The 24704-nt window shown below is 33.7% G+C and overlaps 1 protein-coding gene across 4 annotated transcripts; it reads right to left on the reverse strand.

Annotated features, from left to right (window-relative positions):
- Window positions 1-910: 910 nt before the first annotated feature.
- Window positions 911-24314, reverse strand: btz (CASC3 exon junction complex subunit). Of its 4 annotated transcripts, none has more exons than XM_074181344.1 (9): window positions 24149-24314; window positions 23673-23956; window positions 23180-23383; window positions 20123-20338; window positions 19707-20064; window positions 16669-16993; window positions 7958-8268; window positions 5438-5663; window positions 911-1715 (listed from the first exon to the last, which is right to left on the reverse strand). In XM_074181344.1, the coding sequence occupies exons 1-8, from the start codon at window positions 24221-24223 to the stop codon at window positions 5445-5447; spliced, it is 1992 nt and encodes a 663-aa protein (XP_074037445.1). In that variant the 5' UTR covers window positions 24224-24314; the 3' UTR covers window positions 911-1715; window positions 5438-5444. The 4 variants fall into 4 exon arrangements, with proteins under 4 accessions (XP_074037445.1, XP_074037444.1, XP_074037446.1 ...); XM_074181343.1 differs by having other exon boundaries at window positions 16669-16996; XM_074181345.1 differs by lacking the exon at window positions 24149-24314 and adding an exon at window positions 24017-24127 and having other exon boundaries at window positions 16669-16996.
- Between the last annotated feature and the right edge of the window lie 390 nt (window positions 24315-24704).

A 24704-nucleotide genomic window follows, 5' to 3' on the forward strand; every position in this document is an offset into this window, starting at 1 on the left:
GTGCACTAAAACTTCGGTGAAATAATGGATATCAGAAAACTTTTCATTCAAATCTTATAAAAACTGTCGGTGATTTAGTGCTCTGCAACTTATAAAATTTACTATTTCAGTTATAGGTTGCATGGTCCATTTTTAAATGTTTGTATGCCAATGATTCCCAAAAAAAATCTGTTTAAAATTAGCAAGTCGGTTCGACCGGCTACCATCCGATGAATTATACAGTAAAATCCAACAAAATTTCTTGTTTTAATTTAGTTACATGCCAGCCATGGCATTTTATGAAAAAATGTGCAATTTTCCAGTTAGACTGTAAAACTCTGCACTCACTATTAGCTACAAGTTTTTGTAACATTATGCCAAAAACGTAACAATCGACCGACCGTATCGCTTCGATTACTCGACGCAACAGACTCACATAACGTCACGTCGACGCACTCCTTTTATATTCTCTACAAAAATAATAGGGTATTTCCGCTTGTTGCTAAGAGATGGCGGTACTGTCTATGATTGAGTTGTTCACTAGAACTAAATAGGTACCTTATCAACTTTCTCGCTTGTCTACACGCACTTCTTCCTACCATAAAACAAAATCAATTAATAAGATTAGCTTGATTTTTTATTATAATCTCCTTTAGTGTGACGTTGCGAGACATGAAAGTTTAGAATTTTTTCCGAAATATTCATCTTCTATACTTATTTTGATTTCCAATATTCAATGACATATCAAAAATACTATAATATAGCCTAATGCTTAGCTAGTTGGGAGAGATTGATGTTTTGAAATTCATTTCCAAATATTAATTTTCTTCTACGTATGTTTGTCCACGATAGTTTTCATTTTTGTAAACTTGAGAATTTTGGTAGCCTGTAATATTCACCACCTCTCACATCCTGACGAAAAAAAACTCAGTTTTTGAAATGGTTTGACCATATAATATGTATTTGAAATAAATAATTTACATATCAAATATAATGTATATAACCAAGGAAGCTTGCCAAGAGTATGACAATTACGATTATTTCCTATCATTCCTCCACCCATTCTTGGTGTTATCACATGCTGAATTCGCCAAAAAAAAGTATAGATAATGACGCGAAATCATGTCCGAAGAGTATTTTCAAAATTTTAAATACATTTTGAGAAAAAAAAGTGATAACTATCTTTCTAGCGGTACAGCTTAGGATAAAGAACGTGTTAAATTACAAATTATATCAGCATCAAAATAGTCCTCTTGTTTATAAGTATAAATGAAAGCAGTAAGATCAAAGGAATATTTCAACTGTCAAGATATTTCGTCAAATTCGCTAAAACTTTGAAAAACCTAATTAAAATAGATTCGCTCATTAAATGTTGAAAAGATACAAATGTATATTTGTAAATAGTCACGAATGAATCAACAGATACAATAAAGACTCCCTATATAATAAAAAACTACTTCCAACATTTCCATATTTTGATGAAGGACTTCTTGCAGCAAATCTCACCATAAAAACATCTCATCGGGGAGTGCACGAAAAGCAATCAATTTTGGAAAGGCCAGAATCATACCCCCGCGTCAAGACCAAGATGCAACCCGGCACTCCAACTTTTAGAATAAGAAAAAAGCTCGCAATTATCAGCCAAAACCTTTCGCACTGTTTGCGTTGTTATAATCCATCCACATGTTGTCTGCTTTGATATCTTACTAATGGTCGGCGTAAAATGATGGCCCACTCTGTAACATTATTATACATGATTACTAGACAGCACGAATATATTGGTCATCAGTAAATTTTCATTTATATATACAGCGTGACTCACGGTCGATGGTAGGTTAGACGTTTCTGGAAAACGCAAAGCATGATTTTTCTGAAAATTTCACCTCTCACATTTCCTTACCTGTTCTATCGATCTAAAATATTTTCAGCATTGCGGCATTGCCACTTCCATCAAAAAGTCCTAGCAACTTTATTTTTTTAAATGGAACACCCCGTATATTAATACATTTTTGGAATCGCTCTGGTATTTTAATACTTTTTTGTTGATAATGTCCTATACCTATCTCTATCTGTATTCGGAGATAAAAAATAAATTGTGCTGAATATGGTCCAAAACATAGCCTTAATTGAAATTAAGTACATCCAGTACTCTCAATTCATGAAAAGTTGATATTTTGATGATAGTTTGGACAAACTCGAAATGTTCAGATAACACCAAGAAATCGACTCCATATCATACAGGACGTGCTTAAATTACTATTATTTCCATTGTGCATAAAAGTAGTCAAAAGTTCATTTTTTCAAATGAAACCCCCTGTATATTACTCGGTAAATTGAAAGATGGTGAAAAATGCTTCAAGATGATATATCATGTCCCTATACCTAAATCGTCAAGTTTACTCAATAAAGTCGCTTCTTCTAGAAACATTATTTTTTTTTAGAATTTGGATTTAGGTAGCAGTGGAATTATCAAGCTTATAGCAGTTTGGTTACTTTTATAAGTAATTTACAAAGAGTTATCAACGCTGTTTCGAATCATCTTCCAAAATGAATGCAAATATCGATTATTCAAACGAAGTTCTTATGAAATTATTTATTATACACATGAACAAAGTGATCAAATCATTGTCAGAACGTGTAAAAAATTCAACCAAATGTATCCTGAATTAACACCAATTAATGAGATGAAGTTTGTAAGATTACAAAATAATTTCCTTAACTATGGCTCCTTCAACATTACCAAAACCTGTTACTTCAAATGAGGGCAATACTGTTAACGTTTTGGCATATTTTTATGCATATCCAGAAGCTTCCATTCGCAGTGCAGAAAAATATTTAGGTGTATCACATGCTTCAGTACAACGAATTTTGAAAAATCACGGAATGCATCCGTATAAATTTACAATTTTGTTATTTTGAATCATCCTATTCTGTTATTGTCTGTACTTTCACATGTTTTAGCCCACAAAATCTTACTTTTTACCTAGAAATGACTGATTTTTGGTACTGTTGTTCCCTGGGAACTTTGAGCCATAGTTGAGGAAATCATTTTGTAACCTTACAAACTTTCTCTCGTTCATTGGTGTTAATTCAGGATACATTTGGTTGAATTTTTTTCACGTTCTGACAATGATTTGATCACTTTGTTCATGTGTATAATAAATAATTTCATAAGAACTTCGTTTGAATAATCGATATTTGCATTCATTTTGGAAGATGTTTCCAAACACCGTCAATAACTTTGTAAATTACTTATAAAAGTAACCGAACTGCTATAAGCTTGATAATTCCACTGCTACCTAAATCCAAATTCTAAAAAAAAAAAATAATGTTTCTAGAAGAAGCGACTTTATTGAGAAAACTTGACGATTTAGGTATAGGAACATGATATATCATTTTGAAGAATTTTTCACCATCTTTCAATTTACCGAGTAATATACAGGGGGTTTCATTTGAAGAAATTAACTTTTGACTACTTTTATGCACAATGGAAATAATAGTAATTTTAGCACGCCCTGTATGATATGGAGTCGATTTCTTGGTGTAATTTGAATATTTCGAGTGTGTCTAAACTATCATCGAAATATCAACTTTTCATGAATAGAGAATACTGATGTACTTAATTTCAATTAAGGCTATGTTTTGGACCACATTTAGCACAATTTATTTTTTATCTCGAAAACAGATAGAGATAGGTATAGGACATTATCAACAAAAAACTATTAAAATACCAGAGAAACTCCATAAATGTATTAATATACGGGGCGTTCCATTTGAAAAAATGAAGTTGCTATGATTTTTTTATGGAAGTGGCAACGCCGCAATGCTGAAAATATTTTAGATCGATAGAACAGGTAAGGAAATGTGAGAGGTGAAATTTTCAGAAAAATCATGCTTTGCGTTTTCCAGAAACGTCTAACCTACCATCGACCGTGAGTCACGCGTATATATATATATGGAAACACCCCCCTAAAATTTTAAGTTGTAAATCGATTTTAATAACTTTTTAAATATCAAGTACTAAAAGGTCTACCTTGGGACAAAATTTGAAATGTCGATTAAATTTTCAGGGCATACTACGATATTTTTTCTTAGTCGAAAATCGGGATTTTTTATTAGCGATTTTTTTATTGAAAAAATCACTACACCACTGGATTCAGAGTGCCTCTAAACAGGTGTGACCAAAATTTCATGAAAAAATTTTCATTATTAACAAAGTTATGACAACTCAAAAATTCGAAAACTCTCACAGCTAACAGTTACAAAAAACACCCTATATCAACAGATATAGCCATGAGAATATTTTTTTTATGATTTCAACAATAAAGTGCCGCCAGATGAAAAAAAAAACTGTATTTAGTAACAGCAGATGTTTATTCATTTAATTGAATAATTATGTAATAGTTATTATTAGAATTTTTGTATATTAAGATTTATATTTCAAATAAATATTATTATTATTATAAATTTATTTTGCATTAACTTTATCGTTATGGATGGAGAGAAATTGCATAAAAATGATTTTTTGCATTCCTTTCATAATGAAATAATAAAAAGGGACAAAACTTTTGAGATAACCTAATAACTGACAAAATTGTTATTACACTTGAAAAATGCCTCCTTATTTGAAATAGGCCTGCTTTAGTTTTTGATAAAGTTTTACACATAACTTCATTCATATTTTCCATTTTGAAAACCTTAATTTCAGGTTAGTGGAAACACAGAACAACGAACAAACTAACACAAGTACCCATCAAAATAAAAAAAAAACCTGTATGGCCACTCATCTCAAAAATAAATTTTACTGAAATAACAAACAAAACGATCAAAGAATCTTCATAACAAAGCTTTTGCATTCAAATTTCCATTGGCTTACTAACAAATTGAAGATAAAAAATTCGGGGAATGGAAGATTCTAGTATCGTTTAGTACACCTTATTCATTCCCAAGTGACAAAATCCCCAAACTATAACGTACACAATAATGTACACGAATTCATGGACAAAATTTTAACTCACCAAAAATAATCGCTTTCTCATCAAAACTGCTTCAGACGACATTAAAAAAGTTGATACAAATCTGCTATTCATTTTTCATGACAACTGCATGAGGAGTTTTAAAATTAAGACAAATGAAGAGCAAAAGACCTTATCAGATATTCATGTTTCGACGTATTTTTCATATATATCAACTTCTCTCATCTTAGAAGAATGGTGGATACTGAATAAGATTAGGTTTATGAGAATCGCTCTGACTTACAAACATAAAAAGTATGTTGGTCAAACAGGGTGACATGTGAAGACCCGCTTCAAGAACAACACATTACTGAGGTTGACAAGAAAAGAAATGAACGATTCTAATTTGAAAAGTTCAAATCCTGCCACAAACAAAGAGACTCCTTGGTGCTCAGAGTCCAGAAACGTCCAAGAAACTAAGCAAAACAAGAAGCGAACCATACCTATTCATCATTGCTGCGCTTCGACAGATTCGTTAGTCTCTCTCGCTTCGACGGTTTCATTTTGTTGATAATTTGTGTCGTCAGTTTTTTTCTCTTGTCCGGGTGGGGCAACTATCGGTATCGCAGCCTTTGGACGCTTCTGGGGTGCCTGTCGTTGAGCTAGCTGTTGGTCGGTTGAATAGTAAGTTATGCCGCCTTGCGGTTGGTACAATTCTGTCGGCGGAGTCTGAAATTGTTACTCACACGTAATACACGCCATCTATTGATCGTTTTGGCAGTAAGTAATACTTACAGCAGGGGTCGAGATTTTTTATCTTGAATTGTTAGTAAAGTTCATGCAAGTCTTGAGGTTAGGATCGACGTGCTGCCACTAAATACATTGAAAAGCCAACCACAGAACACAGAATGCAGGCTAATCTAAATTGGTAGCTTTATTACTATTGGAGAACGAGATGACTTGAACGGTTAACTGGTGGTCATTTTAATGCTCAAGATGCAACAAGCAAATAAAATGATTATTCAACAATCACTTTGAAAAAAAATGTACGTAATGAAAAGAAAATGGATCCAAAATAGATCCTCGTGGAATCCCGGAATTGAGTTTATAAAAAAATTGTTATACATTTTTTAATTGAGATGTAATAACACAATAATAATAAAGTTACTAATGCTCTGCACTTTTTATACCAGACAATTATAATCATGCAATATTTCATTTTGATTTTTTCACAAAAATCATAAAGTTTTCAAGTTTTTATTGCTACAATTTGATACAATTTAAAAGATTATGGTTGAAATAATCTATCAGACAATGAAAAAAATTACAACGTATATACAATTCATCAGAGCATTTTACTGTAAAGCAACTGAACCAAAAATAAGATAAAACATAATTAATGAAGCCCAATTCTGGAAATTAATCTTATAAAATGAATAGCTAAAATAGACGAATAACAAATATATCGATTAACTATACATTTTCTTTACGCAGAAAATAGATAACTTCCAAATGGCAAGAAAGAGTATAGAAGAGAGAAGAGAAGGAAGAGAAAAGAGGGATAAAAAACAGGTGAGCAAATGGGAGAGAAGAGACACGGAAGGGAGAGGGAAAAATAATGGGAAAGAAAAATAGAAAGAAGCGATGAAAAGAATTAAGAGAAAAAAAAAAAAAGAAATAAGATACATATTTTCATTTCATGTAGAAATAATATTTGATAATGCAACAATTACGTGAGGCTGAAACGGTTTCCATTAAAAAAAGAGGGAATGAAGGAAAATTAAAGAAGTGGAAGTAAAGAGAGAGGATGGAAGCAGAAACAAAGTAGAAGAGAGGTATAAGTCAGAGACGAGTATGAATGAGGTTAATAAAATTTAGAAGGAAAGGAGAAGATAAAATGAAAAATAGAATAAAGAGAGTATAGACAGGAGAATAAAGAGTTAATATGGACGAGTGAAGGGATAATAATGAGAAATAGAAAAGAGACTTTACAAAGAGATTCGAAAGAGTAAAATATGCGTTGACGAAATCTACACTGAAATTCAATTTCATTCGATGTCTTGTTATATAAAAGGTAAAATTGGAACCTCTGACAAAGAATTGATCCAAAGACAAACACCAACTTGGTTGGTGCAAAATGCTTTGTAAATAGTATTGAATTTCTATAAACAAATACTGAATGATATCAACTACGACGAATCAATAATGGAGTGTTTGTCAAACTGTTTATATAACGTCAATATTTCGATAAAACATATATTGGAAATGAAAAACCTCCACTGCTATATTTTTTACACCCGTGGATAGTACTAGTCACATTTTTATCTATCTTAGTCTGCCAAAGATGGAGACAGTTCAACTTCCACAAGCGTAGAACAGATTTTTGATAATGCAATAAGCCCACCAGCCCGAAGCTTTTTCCATGGTAAAAAATAACCAGTGTAGGGTAAAGAAGAGAGACACAGAAGAGAGAACAAGTAAAGAAAGAAAAGAGAGTAAAAAGAGCTTATAGAAAGAGAGAGAATAAGGACCCAGTAAAAAACAGAGAGGAAAAAACAGGGGGACAAGAAAAAGTAGGGGAGGGGGCAGGAAAGAGTGAAGAGGGAAAAAGTTAGTTGGAAGTGAAAAAAAAGGGAGTGAAAGAAAAGAAAAAGTAGAGAGAAGAGTAAAGAATGGATATAAAAGATTAAAGAGGTAATAGGAGAACAGAAAGAGGAGTATTGAGGATTTAGAACAGTGAGTAGAGGGGGGTGAGAAGATCAGGGAAAGTGAGACAAAAGTAGATTGTATAAAAATGATCTGTTGGTGAGGTTCACTTGTAGAATTGACTCGTTAAAAAATCACCTTAAGGCACCCTCCCGAGCAATCATCTAATCAAAAAAATTCCGTCACAAACCCTACCACGAAACTATAATTAAAAAAAAAACAAATCAAACCCTATTCATCAAGCTCCCCACACCCCAAATCTTGCCGTCACACTCCGCCATGCTGCTGACCGCATCCCAATCCAAAATCAAACTTACCGCCGGATTGAATTGCTGAGGGGGATAGCTCTGGTAGTTAGGCGTGTACGCGGCCTGCCCTTGGACATAGCTGAGGCCCTGGGGCACTTGCGGTGTGAGGTACGTGGGGGCCGCGTAACCCGACTGCAAGAATGTAGGCGGAGGCGGAGGGTACGCGTGGGGGAAGGCGTTGGGGACGGGAACCTGCTGCGGGATCGGTTGAAGCGTAGCCATCTGGGGTACTTGCGTAGTAGTGGCGGGGATTATCTGGGCGGGTTGCTGGATAAGCGGTTGGGTGACGGCCGCTACCGGGGGTGACTGCTGGCTGTAATCTGAAAGAGGGAAAATATAATGATAGTAATAACACAGGTCTACAAAAAAAACTTCGCTTCAAAAATGACATTTGTTTTTATCTCCATGAAATAATTGAAAAAGTATAAAAAAAACGAGGAATTGTGGTTTTATTTTTATTATTTCAACATTTATTTATTTATTTATTTCATACACTATTCTACAGGATGAACGCAATTACAAAATAGGGAGTAACAGTGGCATTTACAAATATATACTTACATAAGGTTTGTTTTGGTTCTGTATTTCGAACTGTTATTGAACCGTCCCGTATCGACGCCGAATCAATGCGCAGAACAGTTCTGGAACGGTCCCAACAAGTAAAAAACCAAAACATATAAAAACATTATTCTGACAAGTGTATAAACAAAGATTGGAGGTTAGGTACCTCTACTCTGGTATAATGATCATTGGACTTTTCAGTTAAGTTTATAGACAAGAGTGAAAAATGAAGCAAATATATAATTAAAGTGTAATGTTGTTTTTGAAAAAATGAGAGTAACAGGAATTAACTAAGACGTTATCTCCGGTTATCCAAAATTAAATTGAAAATATTTTGTCCTCTCTTTGTAATCTTATACTAATGAGTTTGACAAAAACATGCCAAGAATACATTTTTGGAATTGTAAAAGATGTGATAATAATAATGATCAGTCCCTACTCAAATGTACGAACTAATAATTACCGTTCCGGAATAGTTCCGAATCGGTTTGGAGAAAACCAAAACACTTTGTGAACGATACTAGAACGATTCTATATGAACCAAAACACATTTTAATAACTGCGCATGATCGAACTGTACAGAATTGTGAACCAAAACAAACCTATAATATAATTTGTGAATCTATATAAAAAAAAAAAAAACAGAACTGTATTCCGTATTACTGTTTCTGTTTTATGTTCATGCAACTTACAAACAACATAACCTGCAAAAATTGTTATAAAATAAATTATGTATTTGCTGGCGCAGGAAAAATTAGGAATTCTTTAAGTGAACCTAAAATATGAACATCTTTAACTACACAAATTAATTATTGCAGTGACCTCCCAGTTCCATGTTGATTAGTAAATAGAATAGAGATACAAAATACTGCAACCTTCTTTTACTCTCCAGAAATACACTTGATTAGATTTATTTTTAAAGAATTGAAGGAGTTATATTTTTAGGAGTGATATTCGTTGTGGAATGTTTGAAATACAAACTGAGTAGAGAAAAATATCTTCTGTATAATTCAGTGTTCATACAGAAGTATTTGTTTTGAAAGAATTTTTTTTCTTTCGTGTAATTCAATGTTTATATGAAAGTAGCTGTTTCAGGAGGACATTCTTTCAGTTTGTGTCTGAAAGTTACTTCTTTGCATGATCTACACATCCATGTATAGAGTTACCTATTTTCAAATTGATTACTTCCTTTCTTTTTTTGGAAGATTCCCTCGTCCCCTTTTTTTGTATCAAGATGGAGTAGTAGAAAGCCAAAAACTTTCTTTCCCAAATTATTTTTAAAGGTTAAGTTGAAATTCCATGCCAAACTTCAGTTGAACTATCAGCTGTTTCAATCAGAAATTTCAAATTAATCTGAAACCAATATTTACCAGACATGCGCGTTGACAACGATTTACAAATAGTTGGAAATCTGTTTGTGACTCAAGGTTGGAACGAACCTAATGTTAACAACCCTAAATTGGCTTTCCGTATCCCAGAAACTTTTATAACAGACAATGATATTTGTGCATAAAATTGTTAATTATTTAACTGGAACATACCTTAAAATCTATTAGCTTTAATTATGATATTCACAAATATTACACTAGACATAATCTTGACATACATATACATAGAACTAATACCAAAATCAGTATGAACTCAGTATTTGTCAAAGGCTTTGATACGTACAATAAATTGGCCTCATTCAATTAAATCATCTTCAACTTTAAAAAGGTTTAAAACTGATCTACTGCATCATATTTATAACATACACTAATAAGATGATAAGTCATGATTTTTGGAGTATTAATCAATTATTTGTTAGTTACAATTTTGTTATTGTATATTAAGAATGTATCCTGCTAACCAAATAAATATTATTATTATAACATTGCATGTTTCTTGGGAAAAATAAATTGTTATTATTATTAAGATTGCACATCGTAAGTTTTTCGTCATTTGTAAATATGAAACCACGTATTTCAATTTCCCGACGATGAAATTTTATTTAATAGACTCTTGAAGTTGTGCTCACGATTTATAACTACACCGAGAAACCTATTTTCAGAAAGAGAATGTGATTTGTATTCAAGTTTGGAAAATTTGGAACCGTTCCCCACCTACCATTCAGATTATCCCTTTGCTTTCTGGATTTATCTGAGCCCAATCGAACCATATAGTGATGAGTATTCCTCAGTTTTTTCCTATTTTTCACTGCTTCTATAACCTCCCTCTCGCTAGACAAAACCGCCACTACCGGCCTAGTTCTGATACCTGTAAATCTCCCAATCCTGTACACTTTACAAACGTACGCCGACACACCCAAGAACTCAATTATTTCCTCAATTTCCCTCATATCAAACTCTATCCTTTCCATAAGGCTGGTAGCTGAAGACTCTGGCAGATTGAAGACCATCAAATTATGCGACCTGTGCGATTCATTTCTGCTTTCCAAGGCTGAACTAGGTGGAGTGTAGTTTAGACCAGCTTCGCTAGATGTAAGTCCAATACTAAGTGAAGATGGTGAAGATGGTACTTCAGATTCGTTTTGAACATTCACGATGGAGCTGTGCTCCATTTCATGACAAAATGGCTTTGCAGCGGGATTTAGACCGACTACCTTTTTTTCACCTGAATATGTTGACGGATCCACAATAGAATTCAGCCAAATTCCATTATACGCAGGTTCATTCATCCCCGACTTCCTTGGCTTGCAAAAATTCATTTCGAGGAATAATTGTAAACACATATTTTTATATATGATATCTCTTTTATAGTTCTCCACTCCCACTCGAAACCTATCAATAGTTTCTTCTAGTTGGGGATTTTTAACGATACTTTTCGTACAATCGGGGCAGAAGAATAGAACAACTGTTTCTGCTAATAAAATAACTTGCAAGTCGGTAGACGACAGAGTTGAACAATTTCTGCATATTATTTTTGTGCATAAGTTGCAAGGATATCCATTCGTGGCGGTTTCAGTGCTGCATTTTATGCAATTGGTGGTAACCTCCATAATCATTTTAGTAGCCACAGAATGAAGGAAGCAGATCCTAAAGACGGTAAAATTTTGAGTTTTTCCACTAGTTTTTGCCACTTATTTAAAATGGAACCAATAATTTGAATGTAAGTATTGATTATGTTCAATTATTCACCATGCTACTGTTCATTTCACTAGTTTTCGTTGCACTACTTGGTAATGTTTATTTAGATGAGATGTTGTGGAAGAACTTGCAAGTTTTATTCAAATTAAAACCACTAAAACACGTTAAAATTAGGCACTCAACAGTAGACACTTATACACAGACAGGTTTTGATTTTTTGCAACATAGAAGATAAGAAAATAGGAAATAATTTTTTGTTAGTCTGGTTTTGATTGAAAAAAAATACTGATTGCTAGGAAACCATTCAATGTCATTTCAGATGGAACAGATTTAGACACCACAAAGATATATACAGGGTGTAACATAAGTACATTAAAATATTCAAGTGATGTATTCCTGAGACAAACTAAACAACGACAAATTCCAGCAATTAATAGTAACCACAAATACATCTCTGCAGGAAGACAGAAATGTCAGACTGCTTGGCCTTGTTCTGGATTACAAACTCACCTGGTCAAACCATGTCAGTCAACTAAGCCTAAAATTGTCCAGCTCACTCTTTATAATCCGCCAATTGAGGCCCGTAACAAACTCATACACCCTACGAACCGTCTATTTTTCCCTCTTTCAAACCCATCTTAATTACGGTTTACTACTTTGGGGAAACTCAACAGCGGCACCAAAAATATTCGTACTACAAAAAAAGGCTGTAAGAATTCTCTCCAACGCTAATTATCGTGATATATGCAGACCACTTTATAAAGCACTGAAAATTATGACCCTTCCATCTCTCTTTGAGCACACTACTGGAAATACATAAGAACCTGCCGAATTTAACTCTGCAATCCGCTGTCCACGAACACAATACCCGCGGGGCCCATAAAATCAAAGTACTCAGATATAGACTTGCTAAATCTTCCAAAAACTCACTCAACTACAAACTATATAATGTGCTACCAGATAAGTTAAACAATGCAACCATGTATACGTTTAAATTCACAGAATGACATTACATCTTTTACTGAATGGTGTGTAGACAATGATATGGACGTGAATGTGTCTAAAAGCAAAAGTATGTCTTTTTCTAGATCACTTACTCATTACAACAATATGTATACTATAGCAGGCGAACTATTAGAATCGGTGAAATCCATACGAGATCTTGGTGTAGTGGTGGATGTCAAAATGGATTTTCACCTGCAGTATGAACAGATCTCTAGCAAAGCAATGAAAATGTTAGGCTTTGTATGCAGGACTACAAAATACTTCACCAACATTAATTCTATCAAGTTATTGTATTTCGCTTTGGTTAGATCGATTACAGAATATTGTAGCTGTGTTTGGTCACCAACTTATGAAATTCATAAGTACACTATAGAAAAAGTACAAAACAAATTTATAAAATATATTGCCTTTAAGTTGTCTATACCTCTCAGTTATCACTCTTTTTCAGAAATTCGGTCTGTAACTGGTTTACTGAAACTTAGTTTACGCAGAGAACATATAGATATTATATTCCTTCATAAATTGCTTAATTTCAGAATTAATTGCTCAACTCTTCTTGCCCAAGTAAATCTTCATGTTCCTTCTAGAAAAACACGGAATAATCTAACCTTTGCAATAGATTACCATAGGTGTAACTATGGAATGCATTCTCCTTTATCAAGAATAGTCATAAACGGGAATAATACAAAATTCGATCTCTTTCATATTTCCGAGGATATTCTTAGAAATAAGTTAAGATATACTTATTCTTAAATTGCTAGTATCTGTCATTTACTTTTATTCTCGCTTCATTTCAATTCTCTACTATAACTGTTTAAATTGTTATTACTTATAATTAAATTAGATAAGATTTGTGTTAACAATCTGATATTTGTATAACTTATATTAAATGGGAGTTACCCGTGAATAAATATATAAATATTAAACTCTTCTTGACGGACAACGCTTTCTACTCACTAGAGGAATATGAAACTTGTGTGATAAACGGGGGCTTGATGATGTATACTCGCTGAGCAGTCATAAACCCAACCTAAACTAATAGTCTCACATGTATTTATCTATGTTTAATCTTAATATTAACACTTAATTTTAACTAGTTTTTTTTTTTTTTGTAACTTTTGCATTTTAAATTTTACATGTTTTTTTTATGACTTTATGTATTTATCGTAGTCATGTGACTTACTATTATTATTATTGTTTTAACTTAGTTATAGTAATGCATTTCTGACTGCTTCAAGCATATATATTGACGTATCTATAAACTGTATGTTTCTGAAGATTAAAATTTATTATTATTATTAATTAAAAAAAAGTCTATATGAACTTGTGTCCGGAAATGCTCAGTTTCGGAGATACAGAGTGTTGAAATTGAATTTTTTTGTTCGGTTTTTGAAAATAACTCTCGCAAAAAATAAGTTATTTGCAAGAAATTTGGTACCCGGGGTTTTTTGACGTGGGAAATCATAATTTTGTATTAATTTTCATGCAACATCTAGAGGGCGCTGTGTACGCTGTCATTATTTATTTCAAATTGCCCTAACTTTTTTGACAGTAAACTTTTGGTACTTTTCATGAAAAAAACCAATTCCCACACCTTTTCCAAGTAAAAGAGGTACACCTCCTCATTTACAATTTTCTATATCAATGCATATTACTCTATAGCCAAATTTTTGTCACTCTCCGCTTGCAAATTAAGTTAATTAACTCGAGCAGGCTATGAAAGTCTGTTCGCCGCCGTCAGATTTTTAACTATTAATTGACAAATTTACAGTTCGGAGTTTATAAAGTGATTTTTTGTTACCATGCCCGACTTTACGAATGCTGAAGTGACTGATATGGTTTTTGCATACGGCTTGGCTGTCAGAAATTCAAGCGAGGCCAGACGCATCTATCAGGAAAGGTATCCCCAACGCATGACTCTTTGTGTAGCGACCTTTGCGAAACTTTTCCGGTGACGGACTACAAGAACTGTAGAATTGGAGGAGGCGTTTCTCGATGAAATTAGTGAACAACCAGAGACAAGTACAAGAAAAACTAGTCAAACTTTAAATGTGAGTCACATGATAGTTTACAGAATTTTAAAGGAACAGCAATTATATCCTTATCATATTCAGCATGTCCAGGCACTTACGTGATTTCCAACCACGTATCGAATTTGTTCAATGGCTTCAAAGAAAAGTCGAACAACATCTGCAAATTTTCATCAAAAATCCTCTTCACAGATGAGGGTAATTTCTCAAGAAATGATATCATGAACTTCCATAACAACCACATCTGGGCGGAAGATAATCCACATGCGATAACGCAAACTCATTTCCAAGACAGATTCTCTTTTAATGTATGGGTAGACATAATTGGGGATTAATTAATTGGGCCCTATTTTCTCCCCTTACGTTTGAATGGAGATGCTTACCTACATTTTTTGGAACACGAGCTTCCACAACTTATGGAAGATGTTCCCATTGGTCTCCGAAATCCCTCTTGGTTTATGCAGTTTGATAGCAAGACATTTTTTAGACGTAGCATATCCCCAACGATGGGTAGGAAGAGGAGGCACTGAGCATTGGCCCCCGAGGTCACCGGACCTCAATCCCGTCGACTTTTTCTTTTGGGGATACCTAAAATCACTAGCTTATGCTAACCCAATTGAAATCGACGAAATGTTGAGGGATCGCATCATAGCTTGCTGTGAAACGATAAGAAACACTCCGGTATTTTTCAACGGGTGCGGAATTCTTTGATGAGGAGAGTAGAAGCTTGTATTACTGTTGGGGGGTCGTTACTTTGAACAGTTTTTGAAATAGTTGTTTCGTTCAATTTTTATATGTTTACTTTCCTAATAAATAACATAGTACTTCTCCGAATTGTTTTTTTTACAAACTCTGAAATGTAGCACTTTCTAATTGAATAATTGAACCTGACAAATTTTTTAAATTTGGATTGAATAAGCAGTTCGATAATGCTCAGTTTAGAAGAAGTCTGTACGGGTATACTGCATATAAAGTTTGATGAAAATAACTAAAATTGCAAAAAGCTTATGACAAAAACCTACCATGTTTGGAAAAATTTCAATAACATGTATTTCGAAAACGAATCATTCTTCGTTAAACATTTTATAGGAAAAAGTTGTTTATTTTGACGAGATCCACCACATACTTAGTTTTTGTAATGTTCCCAACAACTTCACTTAGCGCCCTAGGAGCTAAGTATTCCTTAATCCATTTTTATTTTGTCCCCTTCGAAGTAATTCCCCTCAGATATAACCCTCCAACACTCGAAACAGTTCTAACGTACACTTTTTGGTATGTCTTTGAACTCTCTTCTCTATTCTGTTTTTATCTCCTCAATTGTCGCAAAAACGCCGACCTTTCATGAGTATCTCTAATCTTGGGAACAAAAAAAGTCACAGGGGTTCAAATCTGGTGAATACGGTGGCTGAAGCATGATCAAGGTATTGTTTCCGAACAAGCAATGACGAGTGAGGTGGTACATTATCGTGAATTGTTTTTCCACAATACCAGATGTTTTCTTGAAGATATATGCCGCTTGCTTCTCGCAAGCGGCGTATATCTTCAAGATGTGTGTCATTACCTGAAGAGTAGGCAGATTGAGACCCCAGGGTCAAGTCACAGAATCCTAAAAGTGTGTTATTCCCTGAGAAGTAGGTAGATTGAAACCCTGGCGTCAAGTCCCAAAACCCTAAAGGTGTGTCATTATCCATGGATTAGGCAGACTGAGACACCGGCGCCAAGTCACAAAACTCTAAACACGTGTCATTACTCGAACAACGAAAAAATCAAGGCACAAGGTTCAACCTGGACTCCAGAAACTCATACGTTCTGAAAGAAACCCTTCTCTTTCTCTTGCTCTCTCATTATATACATCGAAATGTTCGAATTTCCTTTATTACAAACAGTCAAGAATTTTTGGGAGAGTTAAGATAAAGTTGAAGTTGATGATGCACTGATTGAAACTATCTTTACATTCTTAAAAGTGTTGTTCCTGTCAACTACGAATCCCGCAAGTACCATGCATAAGAAAATCGAAAACAATAATTGGAAAACTCACCATTGGGATAAAAACTAGGAGGATTGTGGTAGTTCGGCTGCAGTGGGGGGTTATTCGCTTCAGGCAGAGACCTCTGCCTCATGGAGCTGTAACGCTTTGAGCCCTTCTGCTCGGACTGGAGCCTCGGAGGGACACTTCCTTGGCGCTGATTGTTGGCGTTGGGGGGCGCGGCCGTTTGACGCTGGTTGACGTTAGGAGGGGCGCTGCCTTGGCGCTGGTTACCGCCTGGGGAGGAACTGCCTTGACGTTGATTGCTGTTGACGGCAGACTGTCTCTGACTGAAGCCACTGGGAGGAGCGCTACCGTGACGGAAGTAGTCGTTTTGCTGCTAATCAGGACAACAGTTATTTATTGATTTACGAGGATTCAACTTTTTAATTACTGTAGAGCAATGATTGAACTAAAACTGAGAAATATCTATACACCGTTCCGGTACAGAGAATTAGAATCAAATCAAATTGAAATAAAAATAGAAAATGACAAAATGGAGCTCATTACTTAATTCAAATATCTAGGATTCATGTTGGACACGCATCTATCAATGAATAAACATTTCACTTACAGAAAAAAATGTATGAGAGTGTCCCAACACTAAATTATGCAATCACTGATAACTGTATACAGGGTGTAACTAAATAAGTGTAAAACATTTAAGGAGGTGATTCCTCATCGAAAAAAAGATAGGATCTTTCATATAGAGAAATTTCATTGGAGCATCCCTTGTTAAGATACAGCCCTTTAAAGGGGGTACATAAAATTTGTATAACAATTTTTTTCACAAGCACTAAAAAAGTTACAATATTGAAATTAACTTGACGGTTTGTACTACCAAAAAGTCACTTAGCCAGTAATTTATTTGGTTTACCCCATGGTTGTAAGGGGTGGAAAACGCAGCCCCTAAAATTTATTTCCAATGTAACTTTTTGTCTTATTATTTGTTTACCATTTAAAAATTTATTTCCGATAGCCTGTTTCATTCTAAACAAGAAATATCTCTTGGGTTTTTTGCCCAAAATAAACGTGTTCGTAGCAAAAAATTATTTTACGAACAACTACAGAGATACATCATCATAAATGCGAAAATACGAAACTAATCTATCTAGTAGGTCGCTATTAGTGATAGTGACAATTAAATTGGTATGACGCTGTCAGTTTGTGAATTTTCGAAATTGAATTAATACTAATTGTGTGTTGTTCTGTTCTTAATTTGTTACTTTAATAATTCACTTGTTATTAAAATGGCATACACGAATGAGGAAATGGCTGATATGCATTACGTTCACGGTCAAATCCATCAGTATAATACTAGAATAAAAAAAAATTGTATGTAAATAATCAAAGAAAAATGTTCAACACTAAAGCATAACAGTCTACCTGAAAATGTAAAGTCTTCTAACAGTCTTATTCTGTTCAAAAGAAATCTATTAGACCATTAAGGTGATACAAAAATTATTATGTATTATTATTTTTTTTGTATTTTCAATCATCATAGGTAAGACTACTTATCAACAAATATCAGTAGATCTTTTTTTCTATTATTGGGTTTATATGTATATTAATGATAACATTATTATCATTGTTGTATATTACGATGTATCCCATTTGAATAAAGCATTTCATTTTAATTTTATTTCATCAAACGAATCCATACTACAGCTACCGGACTGAGTCATGGCCAATGGGAGGAATCATATCTGCGTAAAGTTTGGGTCGCTGTATGACAAAGAAACTATTAGGAAAAAGGGAGTATAGACTCTTTTGTCTGCAATTTTACGTTTACGGCTCCTAACAGACTGATAAGAGATTTCTACACATCTACTGCACATCTTGAGGGAGGGGCTTCTCACCGGTACTGCTGTATATCATTTTAATTTAAACAATTGTTTTTTGAAAGATCGTTCAGTTGATCTAGATTTATCAATAATAATAGCCTTTATTACCCAACAGTTAAAAACCATTTACAGGGTTAACTGAGTATGTTAGAAAAGTCATATAGATCCTTATGATCACAAAGTTACAACTTGAGAAAATGATTAAATAATATAATAAAAAAAAAACTATACCAGAAAACTTAAAATTATCCATGAAATACTGAGATGCAGTGTCAACAATATAGTCAAGGGAATCAAAATTGATATCACACAAATCTGAAATCATATTGAAGTTATTGCAAATGCTAAAGATAGGTGACTTGAGGTACAAATTGGTTCTGGTTAGTCGGTTGTAAAAAGTTTTTGTACTTCTAGTTCTAAAATGTGGCACACAGAAATGTATAATAGATAACACATCCATAGCATCCACATTGTTGTACAGTAATTTATACAGAAAAATTATTCCAGCAAGTTTTCTGCGTGATTCAAGACTTTCAATATTGCATGTTATGGTAAGAGATTCATATGGAATACCTCTATCAGGATAGATGCCATAAGATTTGAAGTAAATAAACTTTAGGAAACAAAGTTGAACTTTTTCAATTAATGTGTTATAACAATTGTAGAATGGAAACCATAGAACAGAGCCATATTCTGATTTTGACCTTACGTAGGCTACATAAAGAATAAGTAGAGCAGATATGTTTGACAAAGATCTACAATTGCGAACTATAAAGTCATCAACTCTCAATGCTTTACTTACTTTCGATCTAATGTGGTTGGAAAAAAACAAATTTCGATCAAAATATACACTAACATCTTCAATTGAGTTACACTTGGTGACAGTGGAATGGTATCTATTTGATAATTGTAGTCGATTACTGATATTTTCCTACTATAAGACACTACTTTACATTTGGATGCATTGAGTTATAGTTTGTTAACTTCTCACTGAGTATGTATATTTTCTAACTGTCATTGCAATGTATTACACTCTTCGATAGTTCGAGAGCTAGATACGTCAATGTCTGAGTGATTTCTATTCGCAAGCCTCGGCATTCACCGGAGATATAATTATTGTGACAGATTTTTGTGTGAAAAAATCGTACATTTCTATGACTGTTTTATTATGTGTCTATTTTTTATAGTATCCTAAAATGGTATTACCTTCTTTGTATTTCCACTACCCTTGTAGACTCCGTCCACGCTCAGCTTGTTCATCTCCCTCTCCAAATCTTGCAAGTTCTTCTTGTTGGTGAAATTTTGCGATTGGATAAAGTCACCCTTGGCCTGATTTTGATTAGGAAGGATCTTCACCTGTTCCTGTTTCACGTTGTACTTTCTAATGTCGGCAGTTCTAGAAGTGAACCCATTGATGGCCGTGGGTTTGATAACCCTACCGGATCCGATACGCTGCTGGCTGTTTTTGTTGCTTTGCTGCTCTTGAGCATTATTAGTGACGGGTTGAACACGCTCATTAGGGATCTGCGGTTGAGGTACAGGTTGTTCCTTGGGAGGCTCAGTTCTGAAACCAAAGTTTAATCAATGCGATTGTATGTTCTGTAGTCGATGATTTCACAAACCTTTCTTCAGTCTTCCTCACTTGCTCTGCCTGTTCCCTGTTTTCATTACTTTCCGTCTCAGCAGAGGGCTCTGAAGTTGATTCTCTCACGAGAGGGGGGAATTCCTCCGATTCCTTGCCAGGTCTTGTTGTCTTTTTGGGGCGATGCACAACCGGTTGAGGTTTGTTGTAAGCGTCTTCGTCTTCCCAGTTACGTGTGTATTTATTGGGACCACGACTGCAAGAATTAGACATTGACACTCCTATATTCATACCATCATTTGATAATTTTCATTGTATTCTTTGGAAAAAAGTAGCATTGAAATAGTTTTTCAAAAAAAAACAATATCAGAGTACATGAAAACATACTTCAGACAGGGATAATAATTATACTATATCGCACTTATGTATGTAATTATACACAGTTAAAACTGTAGTTCAAATTCAATTTTGATTTTCAAAAGAAATATAACAGAAAATTTACTTCTATCGTATTACATTTATTTTCTCAAACCTACATGATTCACTTTGATTTATATTTATCAATATGGTAATCATCTGTACTTCGACAAACAACTAATGAACAAAAGGACTAATAACTGAATTACTTAGTTTTTTGTTTATTCCCAAATATTTTCACGAATTCAAGATAATTTAGTGCACATTTCAGTAACTTTTTTCATGGAATTAAAAAAATTTGGTTTCTGATTTTGAAAAACAAATATTTTTTCAAATATAATCCACCTCCAATCTTCTCTTATGTATTAATTTGTAATATCTAATAGATTAATCAATTTTTATATGAGAAGAGCAAACTTGCATCATTAACAAAATTAACTTTTTTTATGTCTTTTATAATTCCTGTGACGAAATCTGATATGTTGAAAAATAATAGCAGAATACTCATGATTACTCTCTTGTGTAAAGAAGAAGAAGAATATATTTATTAACATAGGTAACCTTAATATACAATATTATATAAAACATATCAGGAACATTATTTTATTGTATATAATTATAAAAAATAAAAATGTAGATATAGTTCAATATTAGAAACACATCAACAAAATAACAATAACTTTTGAAAAACTAGAGTATACAGAAATAACATTTGATTGTGTATCACATGAAATTCTTTTGAATGAATTAAAACTATGTAATTTTTCTGACAACACTATAAAGTTGATCAACTGATACTTAGAAAATCGATTTCAAACTGTGAAAGTGGGCAATTCTCTATCAACAAGAAAAAATTACAACTGGTGTAGGGCAAGGATCTATTTTGGGACCTCTACTATTAATAATTTTCATTAATGACCTACCATATTGGGAAAATCTATCTGCATATATTTTATATGCAGATGATACTACAATCCAAACAAATGCTAAAACTTTAGATGAGGTACTTATATTATCCTCTGAAGCACAGTCACAAACTGAAAGGTGGTTCAATACTAACAAATTATATCTGAATAAAAACAAAATATAAAACATGGTATTCACTCTAAGAAATGTGGAAAATTACTCAAATTCCCAAAGTAGTGTGAAAATTTTGGGAATTCATTTTGACAGTGAGTTAAAATGGGATCATCACATAAATGAACTATCAAAAAAACTCATGAGACATCTATTTTTACTAAGAAACCTCTCCAGACAAGTTTCAAAAGCAACTCTTTAAACGGCATATTTTTCCTTGTATGAATACATTATTTTATGATATTGTCGCCTGGGGACATGCGACAGATTGTGATAGAATATTCTGACACCAAAGGAAAGCAATTAGAATATTAGACAATATCGAGGATAAAGACGAATGTCGAAATTCATTCATTACATTAAAAATACTAACCTTTCCTTCTCTATATATCATGGAAAATTTAATATACATAAAAAATAATCTATTTCAATATGAAAGCTTTGAAAAAGTGCATGACCACAACACTAGGCATAAAAATGATTTGAGTACAAACTATTGCCGCTTAAAAAGATGTTAAAATGGACCAAATTTTTGGGCTGTGAAACTTTACAATAAATTACCACAAAAAATAAGATCTTTACCTAATAACATATTTATAATAAGGATAAAATATTTTTTAATAAAAAACGCTTTATTCAGCACTGAAGAATTCCTTCACTATGATATAAGTTCCTTAACCATATAGACATTTGTCGTTGTTTTATAACACCCAATTTTAAATTTTACTGCTTTGTGATTAAGTGTGCTCGTCGACATAACTCAGATGTGCTTAGAAGACATAAATGTTTTTTATAAAAAAACTTTTTTCTTAGAATTGTAAGCATCTATTGTTTATGTAAGTATTAATAGATTCCTCACATATACTAATTTTATCAATATGTATGTACTGACTTGTGTAAATACTGATGAATGCATAAAACACCAATAAATTATCTATCTATCAATAATAACTGATATATTCCTGTAATCTTCATGTGTATCAGGACATCTATTTGTAATAAACCTATTTCTATATACTCTAGATATTGATATTATCTTATCAAATATTACTCTATCTAGCATTTTGGATGGATTCCAAAATACCCAATTAATTAATATTTTGCACCTTTCCATTCAACAATTTTTTACTCTGAACCATAGTAAATTTGAAACTGGTACTATAACTTTTTCCCTAGACTTCACATATTGTGATATTTTCAAAAACAATAAAAAACTAGCTGTATTATTGCGAATTGTAAACAAGCTTGGTATAGTTAGTTTTCGGGTTTCGTCGTGATCTTCTTTGGTTATAATCTTCAAACGTGTCAACTGTTTCAGTTGACCAGTCAAGAAGAGTACTTGGACCAAGCCACTAAGAAGACTTCCGCAGTAACAGTTGAAACATTTGAAGATTGTAACTGAAGAAGACCAAGGCAAAACCCGACAACCAACCAAAACATTGACGCCGCCAGCAGTGAAAGCCTAGATTCCTATACAAGCTTAGATATATATAATAAATGTTCACAGCATACAATCACTATCATCAAAAGTGTAACTTTGACGTTCTGTGTCGATTCACAATTAATAGAGTTACTCGAAAAACATTGAAATTTCCCCACTCACCCATATCTTCTACGCCTTCTCGCCCTTGGTGGACCGTCTTCATTTCTGATATCGTATCCATAGATACCGATCAATTCTGTCCTCGTCTTGGGGCCTTGTTCTTGCTCGCTGAACCTATCATGGGCCCATCTCTCCTTCTTGTCCTGCCAAACTTTTTTCTTTCCATCTTTATCCTTATCCTCCTCGACTATTACATTGGATTCACTGAAAAACGACGGAACTGTCATGCAAACAGATTTTTTACAGATTTTTGAAATCGAAATAGGTATACTGAAGATGACAGTTTTGATATAAGTGATTCGCAAAGTGTTTTTAAATGAAGATGACCCCAAGAAATTTTATGTTACTGTTTGTTATCGTGAAGCAGCTTCAACTTCATTCTTTGTTTATTATTAACTTTTGTCTGCATGCTGTCGCCGTAACATTTTGTAGGTCAAGTTTGAAAAAATGGCTCAAGTGCCACATAAGTAAGTTCAACAACCTCCATACTTACTCATCTTCTGCAGTACGATCATCATGCTCGTAAAAAGTCCCCCTCTTGGGAATATACTGGGGATTTTTCTTGTCCTCATCATCATCGACCTTCTTGGAAGGGACACTCTCCTGTCCATCTCCTTCTTCACGCTCCAAAGTAACGCTACCAGCATCAGAGTTGGAGTGCTCATCAGAAGCCCTGGATCGGATTTTCACATTCGGGTCATCGCTGTAGCTGTCAGCGCTATCATAATCAGAATTTTCCGACGACATTTTTTCTCCTTGATGGAGGTCAGTTTCTACCTGCAAAATCATATTAACCGGTCAGTGTGAAGGTTCGGGTGTAACTGAAGAGTGAAACACCTCGCTCTACTTAACGGTAATGAATGTTGACCTGAATTGATAGTTTGGTTCTTTCACTTGATACTTTCACTGTGTTGCTGTCTCTCAAAATGAACTGAGAAACAAAGGCTTGCCTGTAGGTACCATACTCACCTCTGGACCTGACTGAGAATTTCTGCCTTCACCACTATCTATTTCAGGGTGTTCTTTGAGAATTGGAACGTCCATTACTGGAAAAATAGGAAAAAACAAATATTACTCTTCAACCAGACGACCTTCAAGACCTGTCAATTATTGAATAACTAATGACAGTCACTGCTGTTATTTAGGAATTTTCAATTGTACCAAACTGCAGTGAAAATAGTGCCCAAAAGGGGTCGATATTGCCCACATGTCAGTTTCTTCTTCTCATTTGTGACATCTACATTTCATTTCGTAATAAATCGAACAATTAACATTAGATATTCTTTAACACAGTTGTGCTGAAACAAAATCCATTAGGTTTTCATAATTCGGATTATTTTGTCAAAGTCAGAAGTTGAATCAATCGGACTCCGTGCAGACACAACTTTCATAAGAATTCCTCATTTATTTTCTGAGATCTTGTCTACATTGATTTCTTCCCAAATGAACCGAGCGAATCGAGCTAACCGAGCGATCAGATTTGTATTATACGAACAAACCTATTTTTGATTAACACAGAATAGAA

Source organism: Leptinotarsa decemlineata, unplaced genomic scaffold (assembly GCF_025532065.1).
Source record: "Leptinotarsa decemlineata unplaced genomic scaffold, Ldec_3_MD MMD2_tig00026307_RagTag_RagTag, whole genome shotgun sequence".
Taxonomy (NCBI): Eukaryota; Metazoa; Arthropoda; class Insecta; order Coleoptera; family Chrysomelidae; genus Leptinotarsa; species Leptinotarsa decemlineata.

Bases quoted from the DNA above. Each gene is read 5' to 3' on its own strand.
- btz (XM_074181343.1), bottom strand. From the start codon at position 24,223: ATGGACGTTCCAATTCTCAAAGAACACCCTGAAATAGATAGTGGTGAA. The intron at 20,339-23,179 runs GTGAGTGGGGAA...TAATTCTTGCAG, and splicing joins AGAAGGCGTAGAAGATATGG to TCGTGGTCCCAATAAATACA. The intron at 8,269-16,668 runs GTGAGTTTTCCA...TCCCTCTTTCAG, and splicing joins TCCTAGTTTTTATCCCAATG to ATTACAGCCAGCAGTCACCC.